General features: G+C 40.9%; 1 protein-coding gene and 1 non-coding gene across 2 annotated transcripts; both read left to right on the forward strand.

The window, feature by feature from the left end:
- The first annotated feature begins 64 nt into the window (after positions 1 to 64).
- garz (Sec7 domain-containing protein garz) lies at positions 65 to 22,943 on the forward strand. The gene is given in 30 exon segments (XM_073088609.1): positions 65 to 599; positions 939 to 1,057; positions 1,570 to 1,678; positions 2,060 to 2,230; positions 3,512 to 3,605; positions 4,354 to 4,595; positions 4,959 to 5,142; positions 5,622 to 5,790; positions 6,380 to 7,012; positions 7,382 to 7,532; positions 8,059 to 8,267; positions 8,841 to 9,049; positions 9,489 to 9,654; positions 10,148 to 10,370; positions 10,896 to 11,044; positions 11,519 to 11,645; positions 12,053 to 12,177; positions 12,499 to 12,626; positions 12,869 to 13,091; positions 13,553 to 13,694; positions 14,285 to 14,391; positions 14,583 to 14,806; positions 15,884 to 15,995; positions 16,197 to 16,278; positions 16,360 to 16,445; positions 16,764 to 16,934; positions 18,452 to 18,619; positions 19,413 to 19,512; positions 19,713 to 20,338; positions 20,675 to 22,943. Coding segments are annotated over 30 exon segments (6,075 nt in total). The 5' UTR covers positions 65 to 298; the 3' UTR covers positions 21,200 to 22,943.
- Positions 2,857 to 2,987, forward strand: LOC140754189 (U11 spliceosomal RNA). The gene has a single exon (XR_012103631.1). It is a non-coding gene; the product is annotated as a U11 spliceosomal RNA (small nuclear RNA).
- Positions 22,944 to 23,085: the final 142 nt, after the last annotated feature.

Below are 23,085 nucleotides of genomic sequence, written 5' to 3' on the forward strand. Positions count from 1 at the left end.
CGTTAAACCGTGAACGAATCGTTATTGGTCAAAACCCTAGAATTTATGTCAGTAACACGCCACCTGGTGGGGAACAGCTGAGATAAAAATTTGAAACGTCAACATGACCGTGGTGGAAGGAATTTAATCAAGTTGTGTATTTATATTGATTGCGTTAAAATTTTATAGGTGAACCACCGTATTGGCGCGCAAAGTGAGCCGAGTGGAGTTCAAATATGTAGTTTTAATATAGAGGTCATAAATCGACACTCGAAGTCATTGTCAGTGATACGAAGTTTAAGTTGGAAAATTTGCCACTATGTCGCTCCCAGGGAATGGAATATTTGTTGTGCAAGGGGAGATGGCCATGCTGGTTACGGCGATGCGCCGAAGTACCCGTTGGGGCTCACACTCTTTTCCTAACGAGGAGTATGATGTCCTGATGAAAACCTTCCAAGACCTGAAGATAATCCTCAACCAAGTTGACGACTTACGCCTGCTGGACCCTGCTACATATTTGAGCCCGTTCTTAGAAGTGATTAGAAGCAAGGACACCACGGGCCCAGTGACCAGTCTGGCTCTATCAGCTATACATAAGTTCCTGTCATATGGCCTAATAGGTATGTTGTTATCTTATAAGGTGCTATTATCATTTCATTTATTTTAAAGCAAAAAGTACAATTCGATGTAAAAAATTATATTTTTTCATGTGAAGAAAATCAGCACTCTTCTACAATTTACAAAAAATCCTATTATATGAACTATAGTTATGCTAAAACATTTTGAAAGGTGGTAAGATCAATTGGTGGTATGAGGAATGAAGGCAATTAATTGAAATGTTATCTTTCACATAAAACACATTTAGAACTGTATATTCATATTTAAGACTCGAAAAAAGTACTTTGTCAAGAATCCAATAAAATATTGTGCTTTTAAACATTAAAATAAATAACTTTCAGACCCCACACATCCAAGTGTGCCGGCAACAGTTGAAGACATAGCGGATGCTGTGACCCACGCGAGGTTTGTGGGCACTGACCACTCATCAGATGGAGTTGTCCTCATGAAAATTTTACAGGTAAATGACACTTACTTCCATGAAAAATAATCATTTAAGAATACTGTAAATATTTTTAATTTGTTTATTAATTTAATTTATATTTAAAGTTCTTATAATGTTAATAAGAATGAAATATTTATGTATCAAAAATATGTTTTTGTTGAAATCATTTCAATCAATCAAGATTTGCTGTGTGTATGTTTGATGTTCCTATAATCCCCCACCCTAATATTACAGAGAATATTAATAATGCTTTAAAAAATCATGACTTAATATTTTCTATTACATTTATTTTATATTGCATCACATGTGCAATATTTGTATTGAAAAGTGGAAAATTTTAAATGTGAATAATGCCATATGCAAGTTTCGTAATCATTATTACAGAAACCGAAATGCTACAATTTCTTATCATATTGGTCTGACTTAATTCTAAACCATGCTTCATTGTTAATAACAAATTTAGATGTCTAAAGTTTATCTACATCATTGTTATTTTCAAACAGCAATAATGGTAGTTTTTATAACAGGTACTCCGCACGCTGATGTTGAGCCCTGAAGGTGCTATGCTGACAGACGAGAGTGTGTGCGAGATCATGCTAAGTTGTTTCCGCATATGTTTTGAGACAAGGCTGACTGGTAAGTTAAAACATGTAAAAAAAGGCTAGAAATATAACATACAAAGATGCCTATTGGCCTGTTAGACTTTTAGCCTTTCCAGTGAGAATATTATGTTAAATTACGTTGCCTAATATAGAACACTGTGTGCACTTACGATATGGTTTAGAATATTAAATGTTAAATTTTAAAGTTTGAATCCAACAATTATGGAAGTTCGTTATTTCAAGTTCATATCTCTCTATTGCGCAGTTTACAAAATACTGCTTAGTCAGGTTTGCCTTTGAAATCGTAATGTGCAATTTAAATGTGCAATGAAGGACATTAAAATTAAACCCACTAAAACTACATTAAAATAATATTGTAATTTATAATATTATTATTTTTCTCATTCACATATAGAGCTACTTCGGCGCAACGCTGAACAGTGTCTCCGGGACATGACTCAGTTGATCTTCATGCGGTTGCCACAGTTCACACAGGAGGACACTATGGCCACCTTCACCACTGTTGGCTTCTCACTCAAGAGAAGAGAGAAAGGCACTAAAAAGAAGACAGTTACCGGTTCACATGGTGAGTGCTAAAATTAGATTTTTAGATTTTCATAGATATAACCGACTAATCTAATGTCTTAATCATTTCTCTATAGAAACACAGATAGATCTAACACAGTATAGTATGTAATACATAAGTACTATAAATAATATACTACTTAAGTGATATAAGATATAACCCACTTATGTCTTTAGTGTATGGGATATTGATGTGCGTAACCAAATAAAATTATTCCTTATCTTTTCTTATCTATGTAATAAAACTTAAGCACCAGCTGATAATCAATGATAATCAATAAACACAAATATTAAATTAAGCACAGAAATTAATTGTACAATGTGTATGAAGACAACAAGACAGTTTTTGCAAATCATCTTCTAGGGGGCGAAATAAGGGATGAAAGACGTAATATATTAAAAACATAAAAATATTGAAAAAAAAATTAAAACGTTTTTTAGCCATTTGGTAAGCTCTTAGCATATTAATTTATGATCTAAATAACTTCTGTACATATAGCAAGTATGTGTTACATTACGAAAATAAATTCATGCAACTGACAACAGATGGCGTTGTGCTTTCCCTGAATCACGCTAACGTTTGGTCGTCGTAGGATGTATAAGAGCGCGGAGTTACAGGTTATGGTCAAAAAGGGTGTTCGCCGCTTGGATGGCGCGTGTGCCGATAACGGTGCGCGGGGTATGGCCATCAAGACATACCCAACACGTAATTTTTGTTTTCGCGGGGCAGCTGGCTACCCTTATGTACCGGCGCCTCCTAGAATGAATAGAGCCTTATAAATTAAATAAGGTGCTCGTGCCGCCATGGTGTCTACCAGAATCTTGTCTATATAAAAGATAAGAAAAGAGATAAAAAAATAAATTAAATGCACAAACAATATACAAATGCACAAATAATTTGACGAAAATATATTAAATTTATGTGTGATATCAAATTCATTATCAATTTATCACTCAATATAAATGATAATAATATTTTTATCAGTGATTGACTGATTCATTAAAATGAATATACTATTTGTTTCTTAGATTTATTATGAGAATATAAGATTTTATTTCTTACTATAATATATAAAAAAGACATCACTTTTACCTAATATTTTATTGTATTTTTGATATTATTATTATGTATGTAACATGTCATTTAATATGACATATATTATTATGTTGTATATTTAATAAACATTATTATGCATTATTCTATTTTATTATTTTTTAATAAGCTTCTTATTTATTTTAATAAAAGCATTTTATTAACTTTATTTATTAAATTTTGTTTCAGGTACTAATTCATTGGAAAGGAAATCGCCAGTAGAACATGTAACTAACGATGTAGAACCTGAAACTAAGAAATCGAATGTTGTATCTAGGCTAATGTGAGTATCTTAATAAATCTAAATATATATAACTCAAAGGTGACTGACTGACATAGTGATCTATCAACGCACAGCCCAATGTACTGGACGGATCGGGCTAAAACTTGGCATGCAGGTAGATGTTATGACGTAGGCATCCGCTAAGAAAGGATTTTGATCAATTCTACCCCCAAGGGGATGAAAATATTACTTCGTAACGCGAGCGAAGCCGCGGACAAAAGCTCGTTATTCAATAAAGTTGCTTTCTATACTCATTCTACACTAGGATTCCCTGTGTCGTGGGTGCCATGGACACACAAAACAACAAACACCCAAATTCATCATTCAGATATCTATCTGGCCGGAATCGAACCCAGCGTTGCTTGTCAGACCGGTACGGTTACCGCTTCGCCACGCGTGTCGTTAGTATACGAATTAGTACAATTCAATCCTTACTTTTGATAGATGTTTTGACTGTGTCGATTAAAGATTACTTTTTTTGTATAACAATTTATTACTTATTAAGTTATTAATTATATTTCATTTATGATGCAATAATCACAATACAAGTATAACATAGAGCAGGCTTTGAGTTCAATCATAGACAGGGCAAATATTTAAATGATGACTTTTTATTTTCTTTCTAATTCTCTGTATTTGAGTTCAGGTGTTTGTGTGTGCCATCAATCTCAACACCTAAATTCATATTGTTTTTTTTTAATTTTGAACCATTGAAGACCGTCTAAAAATATTCTATTTATCTTTACAGCCAAGACAAAAACTTAATGAACGAAGCAGAGATAACGATAGAGCCTGTGGACCAAGTGAAGAGTCCGACCAAGAAGCACGCGAGGCACTCCTCCATGGACCTGGCTAATGGTAACACCTCCATCACGCAGCTGCTGGAGAAGTGTGTGAACAAAACTGAAAGCCCAGAGAATCCGGAGAGTCAGGAGGACAAGGAAGTGCAGGAGGAGAAAGTTGAAGAGACTGCTGAGGAAGTTGCTGAAGGTTTGTTGCATTTTGATTTTGAAGACTGAATGAAAGATTGGAATATAGAAAACATTAATTCACATATATATCTGTAGCGCATTTCAATAAATTAATTAAAAAGTAAATATGATAAATAAATATAAATAGTACGAGTAGCAAACACAAACGACATTAGCTAAGAACTTTACTTTTCTGAGGAGTTCCAATCCAACTTTCGCCTCAAAAATGACGCCCCGCACTAATTTTATCTGCGGTGGATTACATATGTCCATGGGCGGCAGTAGCCTCTTACCATCAGGTGGACTGCAGACTTGTTTGCTGCTTTTTTATTATAAAAAAAACTTACTTATCTTATATACATATTTATATATTTATATCCAGCTCCAGAGAGTCCAGAGCAACCCCAGCAAGAGCCAGAGACGGAACCAACAATAACGGAGCCCCAAACCGAGAGCAACGACAAACTGGAGGAGTACGTGAACCACCGCGGCGTACGGTTCACGCCGCAGGACGAGACGCTCAACCTGCAGCCGTACGGGCTCGTGTGCGTCAGGGAGTTGTTCAGGTATGTACTTTTTGTTAGTACTGTTTAGTATAGGCGACCTGCGCTGTCGAATTTGGCAAAAATTTTAAAGGCCTGGCCAAACAGAACGCGCATTCTAGCACAGCGCTAAGCGTTAGCGCTAGAAGAATATCCTGACTCCGCGCTCTAGTGCCGAGTTGTGTTGTACTAGTTACTACTATGCAGTCACACAGAGCGAGTACCACCGCCACACCCACTTCTGCCTAATAACAGCAGTGTTAAGCGCTGCTGTGTTCTGGTTTGAAGGGTGGTAAGAGAGACATACTTTTCCAAGGCGTTCAAGCTACGTCCTCAGGGGTAGCGGTGCATCTAAACCGATCTTAGGTAGGAATCTAATCCTATCTGTGGTTAATTACATATGTCCATTGGCGGCAGTAGCCACTTACCATCAGGTGGACTGCTCGTCTAGTACTCGTATATTAAAAAAATAATGTAATAAACCCGGGCCTTTGATGACCCAGGTTCCTGATATCGCTGTGCAACCGCCTGGACGCGCAGAACACTGCGGCCATGCTGCACCTGGGGCTCAGCCTGCTGGGCACCGCGCTGGAGGTGGGCGCGGACCAGCTGCAGCGGTACCCCTCGCTGCTGTACCTCGTCAAGGATCCGTTGTGCAGGAACCTGCTCAATGTGAGTTGCAGACCATCTGCATGTGATCGTCTTCAAGTAGAAGGTTACAGATGTCCATGGGGGGCAGGGACCAATTACTTTTTTTTCTTTTGTTTTACTATCAGGTGGACTCCATGCTTGATTGCTTCGAGCATATTTAAAAATTTTAAATGTGATTCTAGCTTGCTCTTAATAGAAATTATTAACTATTGTATTATGTGCGTTTTCTTACCTTTGCATTTCTAGAGTAGTCTAACTACAAAGACATGATTTACTATATGGAGAAAAGTAAAAGTGTATTGTCCGCTCTGAAGTTGTTGCGAGGAGGTGTAGTTATACAATTTACTATGACGACACCATTCATTTCTATATTCAGAGCGGACTAGCAGTTTAACGCGGACTTTACATTTTTAAATTACGAAAATACAGATAGGTCAAAAATCATTAAAATGCAGTTATCTGAGTATTGGGGAGCTAAGGCATCCTTCTAGTTCTAGCAGCCTCATTTAATATGGGTTACATATGCATAATTATTATAAATATATTATTATATAATGGTATAGAATTTTACAATAGTTCAAATTCCTAATTATATATTTTCTATTCTCAGCTCCTCAGCACAGACAGAATATCAATATTCGCGCTCGATCTTCAAATATCGTTCTTGCTCTTCGAGGCGCTCCGATTCCACCTCAAGTTCCAAATGGAGGCATACTTCAAGAAAATACTGGAAATCATATCCGCTGACACGACTAACGTTATGTACGAGATTAAGGAGTTTCACCACCTGGCACTAGAGAGTCTATCCCAAATGTTCAGGATACCTGGCCTATGCACCGAGTTGTATCTGAACTATGATTGTGATGTCTACTGTTATAATGTCTTCGAGGAGTTAACTAAGGTGCTATCGAAAAACGTGGTTTCCTCAACCGACTATCACACACATGTGCTGTCTTTAGAAGTTCTTTTGACCATCATCGAGGCTATAGAAATGGGGACCAGTCAGAAAGAGACTAAAAGTGATGAAATAGCTATTATAGAGGAGGAGACAATCAAAGACACGTATGGTCGTGGTGGACACGTGTCGTTGGAGCTGGGCGGGCTGGATGATGTGTCGGTGGTGAGTGATCACGTGACGCACGACATCAGCCAGTACTTCGGCGGTGGGCGCACCGGCAGACACAAACCCTCGACCGACCTGCCCACTGAAGCGGAGCTGGACAATATTAAGAATATGAAAACGGTGCGTTTAATTTTTTTATTTTATATGATTATGAAATTCAAGTAAAAAATCTATGTAATGGCAAGTAGTCACTGTCGTCCATGAACATCAATAGTTAATCAAAAGTAACATTGGAGTCCTATTTGAAGTCCACTAAAATGTGATTAGACTCCAGGACTTAGATGGTATACTTTATTTTAATTTTTATCTGTATATTTTCTTTGGTCCCCTGCCTACGTCTGCGAGCAATTTCTCAAAAATTAACTATCAGAAAATTCTCCAAATACAGTCGCATTTAATAGGGCTACCTCCACAATACATATTTAGGAAAGATGTAATAAAAAGAATTCGCTATTATTTTTTCGTAATTTATATTGGTATTCTTTCCAGTGGGTAACCCAGGGCACGAAGTTGTTTAACCAGAAACCGGAACGCGGTATAGAATTTCTACAAGAGCACGGTGTGCTTGCGACGCCATTAAATCCTCACGAAGTCGCCATATTCCTCAGAGAAAACCCCGATTTGGATAAGAAAATGATTGGTAAGTGGCTTATATTCTGTCCCATTTTTCGGCTGAAAATATTTTAAATGTGTACGTGTTACTATCACATTCATATTACTAAAATATAAATTGACATGTACAATTATTCGTATATTTTCAAATTGTATTGTGTATTGATTCAAAAAATTCAACTACATATCATAAGTAGACTGTTTCTGAAAAATAAGTATGTACACTAAGGATTGGACTTTTACATTTCAAGACATTCTTTATAGATCTTAGTGCAAGGACAACCTAGTGGTAATCCAAAAGCATTGTGTTTTTGGTATGTCTTTATCCATACTAATATAATACAGAATTTACTTACGCATTGTTATATCTCCGTAGGTAGTCTTCTACAATCTATATGTTGATGTTGAAAGAATGTTATTGAATTCTCGCTAGATGTAACTAAAAAATTAAAAATCTTTTCAAGTTTTCCTCTATGCTATAATAGTATTTTACTAAAGATTTGCGATGGATTTTTCATTCTATCAAAATATGACGCGATTTTCCATATAACCAGGCGAGTACATCTGCAAGCGTTCCTCCCGCGGCGACGAGGGCGAGGGCGCGGAGTCGTCCCCGAGCGTGCTCAGCGCCTTCGCCGAGAGCTTCGACTACGCCGGGCTGCGCATCGAGCAGGCGCTGCGCCTCTACCTCGAGACCTTCCGCCTGCCCGGCGAGGCGCCGCTGATATTCCTCGTCATGGAGAAGTTCGCGGAGCGCTGGCATGTTAGTAGTCTTCGCCGTTATTATCATTATTCTTAATATTTAATGTCATAGTCATTATCATTGTTGTAACCAAGTAACCTTTATCATTATTCATAAAATTGACAACATTACTCGTAACATCATCATTATTATCATTGTTTTTTCCGTCATCATCATATCATAATTGTAATTATTGTCACATTTCATCATCTTTAGTATTAAAACTACTTCGCAACAATCCGCTACAAACAATCTTTAGTCAATCACAATACAATCTTTAGTATTATCAACATGTCTTGAATTATTACCCTAACATTCATGGGTGTGGGTAAGTAGACTTCTTCGCACATTTTACAAAAAATATGGGGGTACTTATTTATGATGGGTTCAAATTGATAAAACTGTGGAGCACCAGTGCAGTGTGGTAAGGTCATTTTTGAGGCATCTGCAACAGTAAAAAATATATCGATTTCATATAGGGCTTGTCTTTCTGAATCCGAATCATTTTTCAAGTTCTTGGGTATCTATAAAGCCTTGCTCATTAAAGACATATAAACCATAACAAACAATAATCAACTGTATATTTCCTTACAGACGACAAACGGCGAACCATTCGCTAACACTGACGCGGCGTTCCGTCTCGCGTATGCCGTGATAATGCTGAACATGGACCAGCACAACCACAACGCGAAGAAGCTAAACGTGCCCATGACGGTGGAGGACTTCGTGCGCAACCTGCGCGGCTGCAACGGCTCCGGGGACTTCGACCAGGCGATGCTCGAGGCCGTGTTCCATTCCATCAAGTGAGTCGCGTGTGACGTAAGCAGTGGTCGCGCTGGACCATGGACCAGCACGACCACAATGCGAAGTTGAACTTACCCATGACGGTGAAGAACTGTCCACGGTTAAACGGGTAGAAAGAATCTTTTGTGTATAAATAAATGATAAACAACTAAAGTTCATCATTTCATTCATTAATTTCATTTCATTTAATTGAAAAAACGGGTTGTGTTATGGCATTTTGAAGGTTTTAAGACAACTTTCGTAGGTTTTAGACAACAAGCGTACCTAAATGCATGCGCGCGTGACTGTGACCGTAACTTCGCCGGCGCGTGTGAGTATGACTAACTGTGACCGTGAGCTTGTTCGCGCGTGTGTATGTGTGAGTGCGTGCGTACGTGCGTTGGGGTGAACGTGAAATTGCATGCCTTATCCCTACTTACACGTGTGCCCTTCCCCCAGGAACGAGGAGATGGTGATGCCGGCGGAGCGCGTGGGCCCCGTGCGCGACGCGTACCTGTGGCGCGTGCTGCAGCGCCGCGGCCGCACGCCCGCCGCCGCCTACCGCGCGCCGCCGCCGCACCACCCGCACCACGCACGTCTCCTGCCCGCTGTGTGCCCGCTCGCGGTGAGTGTGTCCCCCTCCCCCGCCCCGCACCGCCCGCACCACGCGCGCCTGCTGCCCGCCGTGTGCCCGCTGGCCGTGAGTCACCACCCACCTCCCCTGCCCCGCCCCGCACCGCACGCACCACGAGCGCCTGCTGCTCGCTTGCAGTAAACGTATGCCCCGACCCCCACTTCGCCCCGCACCGCCCTCACCGTGCACGCCTGCATCCCGCCGTGTGTACGCTACCACAGCAACAGAAGTTGGAAGACCAGTCGTGTGACGCGTACCTGTGGCTACTGCTAAGTGTTCCTATGCGCGACGTCCTCGCTCACCCAATCTTAACCATCCTATCAGCACCACGGATGTTGCGAACATCTGCATCTACATCTAATTTGCATTCATACCCGTATTAGATTTATTTCGTGCGGTTACAGATAACGATGACGACATAGATAACAGTGATGCTATTTTTCATTAGTTATCAATATTGTAACTGTAATTATTTTGTGTGCAGGTGACAGCCCTATCAGCGGCGTTCGAACGCGCGAGCGCACCGACACCAGAGGAGCTGGAGTCGGGGGCGGGCGGCGCGCTGCTGGCGCTGGGCGGGCTGGAGCGCTGCGCGGCGCTGCTGGCGCGGCTGCCCACCGCCGCACTCGCGCTCGACACGCTGCTGCTCACGCTATGCAAGTTCACTGGCTTGCTGGCGCCGCAGCACGCTACGTACATCACTATCGGTTAGTGTTGAAATAACATTGAGGTAGCTATCGAGATTGTGGAGCGCTGCGCGGCGCTGCTGCTCACGCTCTGCAAGTTCACCGGGTTGCTGACGCCACAGCACACCGCGTACATCACTATTGGTTAGTGGTTTTAATATGATGAAAGTAGCTATCGAGGTTGTAAATCACTTGATGGTAAACTGGCATTGTTGCCTGTGTAGAATCAAGGTTCTACCGGGAGTCGAAGATAGATGGGTTGTCATGTTCACACAGATGGTCGCCTCATAATATATAAATGAGCCATCATCTTAATACGCTTCCGTAGGAATCATATAACTGGTTTATGTTAAAAATAGGTGTGGCGGAGGTACCACCCAGTCCAACTATATTAGATGCTGCAAAATCGCTAGTCGATTCGAAAGTCTGACTGATTCGAATCAGTCCGACTTCGGTCTTCATAAAAAATCTACTAACAATATTCGTTTATTATCACATCAATTATTTAAGTATTAAATTGAAACGCCAATTTTATTGTATATCCAGGAGTCTACCTGGGCCAGTCGAGCAAAGCGCAGCTGGCGTTGCGACGCTTGTGCAGTACGAGCGCGCGGCACGCGGACTGTGTACGCGGTGGCTGGCGGCACCTGCTTGACATCGTGCGCACGCTCTACGTCGGCCGTCTGCTGCCCAAGGTACGGCACTGCGCGTGACGTCACTACGCACAGGGTACGACGCTAGGGCTGGCACACGTCCCCGTCAGCTGGGCACCTGGCCGGGCGAGCGGGGCGCAGCTGGCGTTGCGGCGGCGGAGCGCCACGAGTGCGCGGCTCATCCCTGCGACTGACATCACTTTACGCTAGATATGACACTAAGGCTGACCAAACATTGACTGTCAGGCGCGTACCGAGACAAACGCATTACAAAGCGCAGCCGAACCTGTGGCGGCTAAAATCACGTGACGCACAGACATTGAGGGTATGTCGCGTGAGGGTGTGTGGCTTAATTTACTGGTTGCATGTATATAGGGCTTCCTTCTTCTTTTTATCACTTTCAGCTCTCGCTACAGGTAAACACACCTTTATACATCCCGTCATTTGACGACCAACGAGGGGACTAAATAGTGCGATTGTTTTATCATTCGATTGACTTTCTCTTATATTTTGTAGAGTCTAATGGAAGCGGAGGACTACCTATCGGCAACGGGCACGGTGCCGCTGATCCGGGAGGCCCCGCGTGGTCCCGACTCCGGCATCCTGTCCAGTCTGTACTCCTATATCGCTCTGGGAGAGTCCGGTATGTTCAGTATCTTAATTTTATATTTATTTACTATGATATGTTGTGTTTGTACATTTTTGATATTATTTTTTACGCGCTACTCATTTAAAAATGTAATATGTTTTTAATGTGAACACTAATAATATAATTGCAAAAAGTTAGAATTATAAGAAAAAAAAACTAGCGAAAAAATGGAGTCTGTAGCAGTTCTTATAATCTCTTCTATCATTGTATGCAGAATTCAAATTGATCAAACCATCAATATCGGTCGACTCGGGGCAACATTTTTAAAATTTAAAAAATTTGTTGGCATTTAGGTACTGTCCAGCTAATCTTAAGAATATTCCTCCAAAAGCGGTTATTTTTAATGATTGAAATGACATACAGACACTTCGATTTTATATATTTATGACTGTCTGTGTCAGGTATCCGCACGCCCACGCCGCACGAGAAAACGCTGATCGACGCGGCGACGGAGTGCGTGACCAAGTGCAACTTCCCCGGCCTGCTCATCACAGAGACTAAGTTCTTGCAGCTTGACAGCTTGCAGGTAATGCTTGTAATATATTTATCATTAATATGGTCAATATAACCCTTTAATATACGACTATATCGGCAACATTGGCACTCTAATTTGTGTATATAACAGCAGTGTTTAGTGCTAACGGGTTCGTTTGAGTGGTAAGGTAAGGTGTCACACGAAGCATTCTGGAACTCAATTCTCTGATTACAGATGGCCGTAGGTTATGGTAACCACTTACTATCAGGTAAACTGATTCGTTATGTACCTTTTTATTTAATAGTCACAGGCGTTTTGTATGTATGTGTTTTAAATTATGACAGAAAGCATATTATTATCAATTTGTTTCAGGAATTGGTTCGTGCCATGGTTGCAATAGGTACACCCCCGGATGCAGAGAACTCACAGCTAAACCCACAGTTAGAAGACATCACAATATTCTTCCTGGAATTACTCGGACAAACTCTTATTCAAAATAGGTTCGTTTAATTCTTTAATAATCATTACTCCTCCTAAACACTTCTTCACTACACCTCGGTTTTTTTGACGGTCTATAAATTGCTGACCCAAAAAAACTCACATATGTGTGAAGTTTACCAATCCCCTCTTAATCAGTGTGTTAGAATATGAAGTAAGCCCATTTAATTTGGGGAAAAAATATATTCCCTGCAATAATGTAATGACAGTACTTAGAGATAAAAGTTTTTACCCCTTTTTTCAGAGATCGTTTATTATCAGTATGGGATGAAGCGGGCCCGCACCTCGAGCAACTAGTCCTATGGGCGGGGGGGCGAAGCTCCTCCACACTGACCAGGGTGCTCACGGCGCTGCTAAGGACCTCTGCCCGCCTGATGCGGTGTGAGGTCTGCGCCCCACAAGTGCTGCACCATCTGAAGCTGCTGTACAAGCTGCCGTATAAACTGTTCTATCAGCAGGCTGATGTGGTGAGTGGAAAAAAAAGATGGGTTAAGAATTTAGTGGTAACGGGGTTTTTTGCAACTTATTAATTATATTAATAGTTTCTTTAAGAGATATGATGAGTTTATGAAATATAAAGTTTAAATCTGTATTATTTTTTTTACAGATTTGTACATTACATATTTATAACTTTCAACACACATAACACACAAAATGAAATATACTTTTTGTACCTATAGGTCCCCCATACCATATGCTACCCCATACTTTAATTTTATATTAAATATTGCAGTAATTCTTCGTTACTTAAGCACTTTGGATTGAAATTTAAAATGTTTATGTGCTAAAACGGTGGATGAATAATACCACTTCCAATAGTAAGGGCATATTATGCCCTTACTATTATCAGGGTATTGGAAGCGGTGATATTTTGCTATGAATAAAAAGTGGTTTCTTAATTATTCATAAGTGACGTTTGTTCTTGCAGATCTCCAGCGGTCTGTACGAGCTGGTGAAGACGTCCGCGCAGAACATCCACAGCGGCGAGGACTGGGCGCTGCTGCTGGCGCTGCTGGCCGCCGCCGGCGCGGGCGCCTGGCCGCGCGACGCCGTCAGCGCTGTCGCATCCAGTCAGTGTTTTATAAGCTTTTATTTCATTTTTAGGGTTCCGTACCCAAAGGGTAAAAACGGAATCCTATTACTAAGACTTCGCTGTCTGTCCGTCTGTCACAGGGCTCTATCTCCGGAACCGCTAATAGATAGACACTTGTAATTTTCATCGAGTAAATAAAGATGGCCACTACAACAACAGATACTAAAAATAAAAAAGTTGAAAATAAATGGGGGTCGCCATACAAGAAGCAGCTATTTCTCCACGTTTTTCGCTTTGTCTATTAAATCGTAATAGGCAGACAGTTAACATTTTCACAATATATGTACTTCTATGGCTGCTATAATAACAAATACTAAAACTAAACATAAAATGTTAATAATGTATGATACGGAACCCTCCGAGTTTGAGTCTTCTCTTCTTCTTCCAGTCTCTGGTAAAACAGTAAAACAGGCTTTTGTGTACTTTGTTATAGTAATCGTGTGTAGCTATTAATAGTAAAGTGTGATAATTTATTACGGAATGAATTAAGTTCGATTAAATTTATTTTGATTAATATATTTTATAGTATAAATTGCCTAATAGAAATTAAATTATATTGTTTTTCAGCGTCAAGTCGATCGGAAGGTTCCGATGACGAGTACGAGAGACGGCCCACTAGTGTATCGTCGGAAAGTGAATTGTCAAATTCTCCGCAAACACAGGGTTGGATTGTGGTAAGTTTTAGTTCGTTTTAGTTCGATTCGTTCGACTCGATTTCATTTGTTTGACTCCTTTAAAGTGAAAGAAGTGTGAAATTCATACCATTAGGTTATCATATATATTTATTTACCTATTCAGAGAGTTCATTTAAAAAACGATTTAAAGAATTTTCACATGATAACAATTTCTACGACTGTGTGCGCAGGTGAAGAGCTCAGTGTGCGTGACGGAGGCGGTGTCGCTGGAGCCGGAGGTGGTGCGGCTGCGCGCGCACCGCGTGTCCGCCCTCGCGCGCTGTGCGGAGGCGCTCGCGCTCGTCGTGCGCGACGTGGCGCACGTGACGCCGCACAACTGCCGCGCCGCCGTGCGCGCGCTGCGCCTGCTCGCGCGCGCCACGCTGCACGACGGTACGTAGCCGCCGCGCGCGCCGCTCGCGCTCGTCGTGCGCGACGTGGCGCACGTGACGCCGCACAACTGCCGCGCCGCCGTGCGCGCGCTGCGCCTGCTCGCGCGCGCCACGCTGCACGACGGTACGTAGCCGCCGCGCGCGCCGCTCGCGCTCGTCGTGCGCGACGTGGCGCACGTGACGCCGCACAACTGCCGCGCCGCCGTGCGCGCGCTGCGCCTGCTCGCGCGCGCCACGCTGCACGACGGTACGTAGCCGCCGCGCGCGCCGCTCGCGCTCGTCGTGCGCGACGTGGCGCACGTGACGCCGCACAACTGCCGCGCCGCCGTGCGCGCGCTGCGCCTGCTCGCGCGCGCCACGCTGCACGACGGTACGTAGCCGCCGCGCGCGCCGCTCGCGCTCGTCGTGCGCGACGTGGCGCACGTGACGCCGCACAACTGCCGCGCCGCCGTGCGCGCGCTGCGCCTGCTCGCGCGCGCCACGCTGCACGACGGTACGTAGCCGCCGCGCGCGCCGCTCGCGCTCGTCGTGCGCGACGTGGCGCACGTGACGCCGCACAACTGCCGCGCCGCCGTGCGCGCGCTGCGCCTGCTCGCGCGCGCCACGCTGCACGACGGTACGTAGCCGCCGCGCGCGCCGCTCGCGCTCGTCGTGCGCGACGTGGCGCACGTGACGCCGCACAACTGCCGCGCCGCCGTGCGCGCGCTGCGCCTGCTCGCGCGCGCCACGCTGCACGACGGTACGTAGCCGCCGCGCGCGCCGCTCGCGCTCGTCGTGCGCGACGTGGCGCACGTGACGCCGCACAACTGCCGCGCCGCCGTGCGCGCGCTGCGCCTGCTCGCGCGCGCCACGCTGCACGACGGTAGCGTCCCATCAAGCAGTCACCACCACCGTCTCCATGAACACCACTAACATGACTCACTCCATAACCAGCACTGTCACACATTAGCATCACAATCACCAGCCTCACCACTACGTGCACGTTACAATTTGCAGTTCGATCTCTACAGTCAAAAAAATTATGATTACATTTCTGATTCAATCAAGTTTCACGATTCAATCTCTTTATCTTAATATTTTTCAACACCAGGTAAAACAAGTAAATCCCGGGAGAGCCGTAAGTCCCGCAACAGCCGACGGCGCGGGGGCGACGACTCTAGCGACGAGGAGCTGGACACCACGCACGAACAATATCACAACGTCAGCATACAGGTAATATTACTGCTATTTAACTAGCTTTAATTATATTATTCGACTCAAAGGGCCAAAAATAAAAACCTTATTTAGTTAAAAATTTAGATAAAATAACTTTATTTGCAATCAACACTATTTATTTTGTATATTTAATCATGATTAATTACATGCCACTAAGAAATTAATATGAAAAATAATATCGCAAATTTACTGTTTCAGTTACTAGACCTAATGCACACGTTACATAGTCGCACAGCGCAAATATTTAAGTGGTGGAGGGACGAGTCGGACCAGGGACAAGGTAACTTAAATTCCATAATCAAACTCAAGATTAAGTAATCTTGAATAAGATAAGAATTTAAATTTGTATTATATTTTCTAGGAACAGAGGATTACGATCTTTGGGAAGTGGCGTGGAAACCGTTGTTACAGGGAATAGCTGAATTCTGTACGGATAGGCGAAGAATGGTATGTTATTTTTCTAATTTTACGTGAAGGGGTATATTTAAATTTCGCTAAAGTTACACGTCTTTTACCATGGGGATTTTTTAAAATAAATTTAACACTAACGCGACACTCTCAAATAAAATCGATACTATAAAGTAGTGCTACGTCGATTTGATTATTTCTAAATTTTTTACATTTATTATATAAAATAGATTTTTAAATCTAAATGTACTGTTTAAATTTTGAAATTAAAAAAATAGTTTTCATAACTATCTCTTAATTAATAAGCCTGATATTGCTTTTTGTTGAACGTGCTAAACATCTCCGTTTAATTTCCAGGTGAGCAACAGCGCGATCGCGTACCTGCAGCGGGCGTTGCTGGCGCCGGCGTTAGCAGCGCTAGGCGGTGCGGGGTGGCAGGCGTGCTTCGAGCACGTGCTGCTGCCGCTGCTGCACGACCCGCCGCGCCGCGCCGACGCCGCCGCGCGCGCAGACACCGTCATGTGCAAAGTATGGCTGTTCTATTTGTACTTGTTAGTGCGTACGTATGTAAGTGTACGTGCTTGGAGCGTCAAGTATGATTGCTGTAATTGTATGTTCGTGCGCGGCGTGTATGTGCTTGGAGGACGTATTGTCGCTAAGAGGGACAGATGTTCGGCAGGTGAGTTATACAGAGTTTGGATGGAAAATAATGTATACATTTATATTTACAAATGTATACATTATTTTAGTAATAAGAAACTACCGTTACTAAAAATTAATAATCGACTTCAGATAGCATTATAGTTTTCTTTGAAATTACCTATAGATACATTATCACTTTTGAGAATTAAATTGAAATGCATTGTAAAATGTTTTCACCTTCAAATTTACCTTAAAATTATATAGCTAACAGACATTTAATCGTATTTTAATTATTGCAGTATTTAAACTATTTGGTAAAGGGTATGCCTATGCATACCCTATACCAAATAGTTTATATAGCATAGCACATATATATTATATGCTGTTTTAATATATCAATTTTGTAGATAAAATAAAAATAAGTGCATTATGAAAGTCTAGAACCTGTACGCGTTCCATTACATGAATTATATGTATGTTTTTTTTTATATTAAACCAGTAGTGTAACATTAAATCTGTGAACCAAATAAATAGAAAATAAACGTGTAAATGTATAAAGGCCATGTTTGTGTCATAGATAAGTATAGATATCTCACCGCCTTGTAATTAAAGGAAGCCACAAATGGCTGACTCATACGTAAAATGGTTGACTATTTTCCTAATACGTCTCCAACTGTCGTGGTATAACTTACGCGGAACAATGCCGACATGTGCAGTTAAGTAGTGCAAAAATAACACGAAATCAAAGAAAAAGTACGGAGTTATAATATTTTTCAAACATGAAAATAGATGACAGTGACAATTTAAATTGTCAAAACTGGTTGCATTTTCTTGTTTGGAGAGAGTAATCTTTACTCATCTATGGTTTTAGTATATCAATTTTGTAGGGAAAATAAAAATAACTGAATTATAAGTTCGAGCCTGTACGCGTACATGAACTATATGTATGTTTTTTTTTACATTAAATAAGTAGTATTATATTTAATTTATGAACCATTAAATAAATAAATAAAAAATGAACATGTAAATTATAGATTAGAATTTATCTATGGTGTAAGTTTATAGATAGTGATAGCCTAGTGGTTAAGAAACTCGACCTCTCGATCGAGGGGTCCGAGGTTCAAATCTCAGGTACGCCTCTGATTTTTCAAAATTATGTGCGTATTAGAAATTAATTATCACTTGCTTAAGCGGGAAAACGTCGTGAAAAATCTCAAAAGTATGTGAAGTCTACGCACGCACTTAGCCAGCGCGGTGAACTATGGCCTAATCCTTCTCATTCTGAGAGGAGACCCGTGCCCAGCAGTGGGACAGTAATGGGTTGATGATGATGATGTAAATGTATAGAGGGCATGTTTGTGTGTTCATAAATGCGCAAGTGTACAAGTAGCATGTCTGCGCAGGTGTTCCTGCAGCACCTGCCGGCGCTGGCGGCGCGCGGCGCGCTGGCGGCGCTGTGGGCGCGCGTGGTGCGCGTGCAGCGCGCGCTGCTGGCCGCGCCCGCCGAGCCGCTGCGCGAGGCCGCGCTCGAGTCGCTCAAGAACATGCTGCTCGTCATGCACTCCGTCAAGGTACAAACACAACGCATTACCGCACTGACACGCGCAAACACAACATTTGAAGGAACAAGCTCGTTGAAAACTGAATTAAAGTTATTTAGTTGGTGTCCTCGCCAAACTTCTAGTCCGCTCTGAATGTAGAAGTGAGTCGCGTCACAACAGCAAATTTTTATTAAATTAATGGAGTAACAAACGAGCTTATAGTCCACCTGATGGTAAGTGGCTACTGCCGCCCATGGACATCTGTAATCAACCCCAGATAGGATTAGATATTCCTACCTGAGGTCGGCCATAAATGAGCCACTACCCCTGAGGACTAAGCTGGAACGCTTTGGAAAGTTTTTGTCCCACCATATCCTTCAAACCAGAACACAACATCGCTTAACGCTGCTTGTATTTGGCAAAAATAAGTGTGGCGGTAGTGCCACCAAAGTCAAACAACAAAGGGTTCTACCACCTTCATATCAATTAGTTAGCTTACACTCAATTATATTAAGTATCATAAATATCAAGACTGCGAACACATTTAAACTTCTCCATTACAAAGTTTTACGACATAAATATAATGTATAAATCTATATCAAAGTCTTGAAACTATGATATTTTAAATAACTAAAATCATAATACTATTCATCTCTAGGAATATAATTTATGATAAAAGTAAGAGTAAATATCGCATTAAAGTCATCCAATACTTTCCGTTATTGAATATCGCTTTATCATATTTTATCAAATATAATTTAATATTTTTACCGCTTGTTAAAGAAGTAAAAATTGAAATATATTGTAGTGTTTAAATTTTCAGATATTTAGTAATGGAGATGGTTACAATGAATTGTGGTATATCACGTGGGATCTTATTGGTGAATTTCTACCCAATTTGAAGGATGAACTGTTTCCCGATGGTAATTATTATTATTTTGTAAATAAACTGAATTTGAAATAGCATTTAGAAAAAACGTATTTATGCACAAATAAATTTGTGTATCTATTTTATTTCTTTATTATTTATCTAGGAATTTACAAGTTGTTAGCGCATACATCATATTTTATATTTTATTTTGTAAGTAATAATATATTACCATTTAAAATGATATTTTTCCAGCCAACGACAACGCGCGACCGCCTCAAAGCGTGCCGCCCCACATGCAGACCGCCCTCCCCACCACCATGCCCACGCTTGTGCCCATCGGACCCCCCAGTATGCCCAGCAACGTACCCATATTACCAACTAACACCAACATGACCCAAAATGTACTCACACAAAACCTACACCAGCCTACCATTCAGAATATTACACCCAATAGCCAAACATTTGTTCAAAACAACGCCAATATTGCTTCCAGCATCGCCCCACCGTACACGTCAAACATTGGAACCAATATCACGCAAGTAACGAAAACCCAAGTGCCATCCCAAATGTCTCCCACGCTCCAACCTCATCCCATTCAAATCCAAAGATCATCGGCACAGTCACCAAACATATTGGTCGCGTCGATGACCAATTCACCAGTGAATATGGGGCACACTTCTCCCTTAATTGGCCAAGTTGGTCAATTGGCTCCAACAATGACATCTAGTGTAATTCAACCAACTAGCCAATCAGTACAACCAACAGTGGTGTCCTCCGGGGTTCAATCCGTCCCGGTCAGTGGGATGGTTCCCATAAGAAATCCTTTATACGACCAATCTGGGTTGACCTCTTCTGTACTATTGCAGCCTTTGAATGAGGTAGGTTACCTAATTTAATAATATGAAATAACCTATAATAATACACTTTAAAAAAAAATCTTCACTATTACTATTACTTTAATATTATTTTTTTGCTAGCTACTTCTCTACTATTTTTAGTTATTTTCTCGTTGGAATTTTGTACTACAACTACTATAGAGTTAGCAATACAACTGTCATGCCAACATTTTATTTTTGTGACTCAGTTTCGACTCAGCTGAAAGCACGACACACATTTCTTACGTTTCCTTATTGCCTATTCTTAAATACTAAATTTATTTATATCTAAATACTGCTAATCGATAAGAAATTTACTAATATTTTCGAATGTTACAGATGGTATCAACACCAATAGGAATATCGTTGCAAGGGCAAACTCCGATCCTATTCTCGAGGCCAGTCGAAGTTCAACAGACAACTGAACCCAAACCACACACAAACGACAAGGAACCCGACATCATAGAGCAAACACCCAAAATATCCCACGAAAACAGTTTAGACAACAAGGACGTTTACCAGAGCGAATTGTATGCTGAATACTTGACGAATCCGTACAATGATGCTAAAGAAGTATCTCCCAAAGAAGCCACTTTATACGATCCGGAGGAAAATCGTCACGTGCCCGTCACGAACGATCAAACGGTACCCGATCCGGAACGACAACAGTTAATCACGCAAAAATCCTTCAGCGCGAACGCAACGCCCATGCACACGAAAAATAAGGCCCAATTCGGATCAACGGATAACGTGAGGCAGGAGTCGAGTGTGTTCAACTTCTCGAGCTACTTCGGTTCGGTGAACGAGGCGCTGTCGCCGGGCTCCGAGGTGTTCGACACGCTCATGTCGAGCCAGGACGGATAGCTGGACGACTGGGCGGAGCGAGACGTGGGCACGTGGTTATGATAGTGCTCTATGGACTATAGACTAAAGTCATAGATTTAAAGCGTTAGATATATCTGAAGTGTGTAAAGGCGACGTAGATAATAAAAGAAAATTGTAATAGTGTGTAATGTAATTGTGCTTCATCTAACGATTAAGAAGGTAGGCGTTAACTCCACAAGCGATTAATAAAATGATTTCGTTGCTATGGAAGTTGGCCAAAAAATTAACAATAGGTCTTCCTTCTACAACATTATTTCTCGTCTATTCTAGGGTGGGGGTTCTGAACTCCTTACCCTTATGGTTGTTGTCCTTATAATCAACTCGTAGTTATAGGTATCTATAAAGCGACAGCTTCCGTTAAAAAATAGTTACGGACATATCACGCCTCGTTATATTTCCGTCTTGAAATGTGACGTCATGAACAACTAATTTAGTTGTGAGGCGTGTATCCGTCCGATCCGATAATTGTGCGAAATAATTGCCGTATTCGCTTGTGGGGTGCCTAAAGGGGATTCGTTTCTCCCTTTCCTATATTTTTCTTACTACTGCAGAACTTTTACTATACGTTTTTCTAAATTCTAATTGAGTTTGTGCATTTGATTTTCATCATATATCTCTTGTTTTAAATCTATGACTAAAATAAATACATGACCCCATTCTACGCCGTCGACGTGGTATATTGTGTCCGAAAATATAAAAGCAAAATTTAGTATGTACTTTTAATATTTATTTTCTTCAACATTCCAAGATCAATTTCAATAAAATCCGAAAGGGCAAAGTTGTTGTATAAATACCAATTTTGGAATATTTTGTTTGGATTTTTTTTATGTACTTTCTTATCCCTTTTTGTATTAAAATATTGGATATTCAAATATAAATGAAGCCGGATCGGTAACCTATTTAGTAGTTTTGCTTTTTAAGGATTAGCATCACAATACTATTTTTAATTCTCATATATAACTAATTGTATGACTAACTCTAACTATTGTATCTAATCATCTTCAATCTATATGTTGTGTCATTAACAAAATCGTGCATAGGTAATATACTTGATGCGAATCCTTAAAAACAACACGAATGTTTTATTTTCTTCAATTTATTTCTAACATGTATTAACTTATCTTCCAATCTTAAATTATTCGTATTTATTGCAACATTACTGGTACAATATAGATATATGGAATTTTAATAAAATTATTGTTTGAAAAGTGTGCATATTTTATGTGATTAAATGGCAAGCATTTTTCTTTGTAATTATTTAAATTATTGAAATCTTGTCAGCTGCCTTCGGAACATCCTTTATTTATCCATTCGTTTTGGCCTGTAAATCTAACCTAATATACAATTTATGACGGAATGCAATATGCATTTGGCATTCATACTAAACTAGACATTTACCTATTCAAATGTCATTTCCCTCAAGAAATTGCAAAGCTGCCCAGGACAACACTCTTCTCTATCATAAAAGTTATTTGTGTTCAATGTTTCTTATGAAGTTCTATTTAGTTCGTGTTTTAATATGCTAGTGACATTTTGTATAAGTGTATAATTTAATGTATAAAACTAAATTTTCTCAGGGTTACTAAAAGTTGGACTGTCGAGTGTATATTATGTAACTATATACAATTACCCATTGTTTCATTTTTGTATAGAGAGTTATATACTTAAATATCCATGTAATATAATCTTTAAAGTTATTGATAATAAAATCATGTTTAGCAAATCGATATTTCATTTTCACTATATCAGTTCAATTATTGTAATATATATATGTATAGGTTCTGTTGCTTTTAGGTTAAAATGAATGAGTTTTATTACTTATTGCAGCAGAATCCCTATTCGTTTCTGGGTTATGAAGAGATCAA

This window comes from Epargyreus clarus, unplaced genomic scaffold (assembly GCF_041222505.1).
Source record: "Epargyreus clarus isolate Ecla_fem2 unplaced genomic scaffold, WU_Ecla_fem_2.2 ptg000027l, whole genome shotgun sequence".
In the NCBI taxonomy this organism is placed as follows: domain Eukaryota; kingdom Metazoa; phylum Arthropoda; class Insecta; order Lepidoptera; family Hesperiidae; genus Epargyreus; species Epargyreus clarus.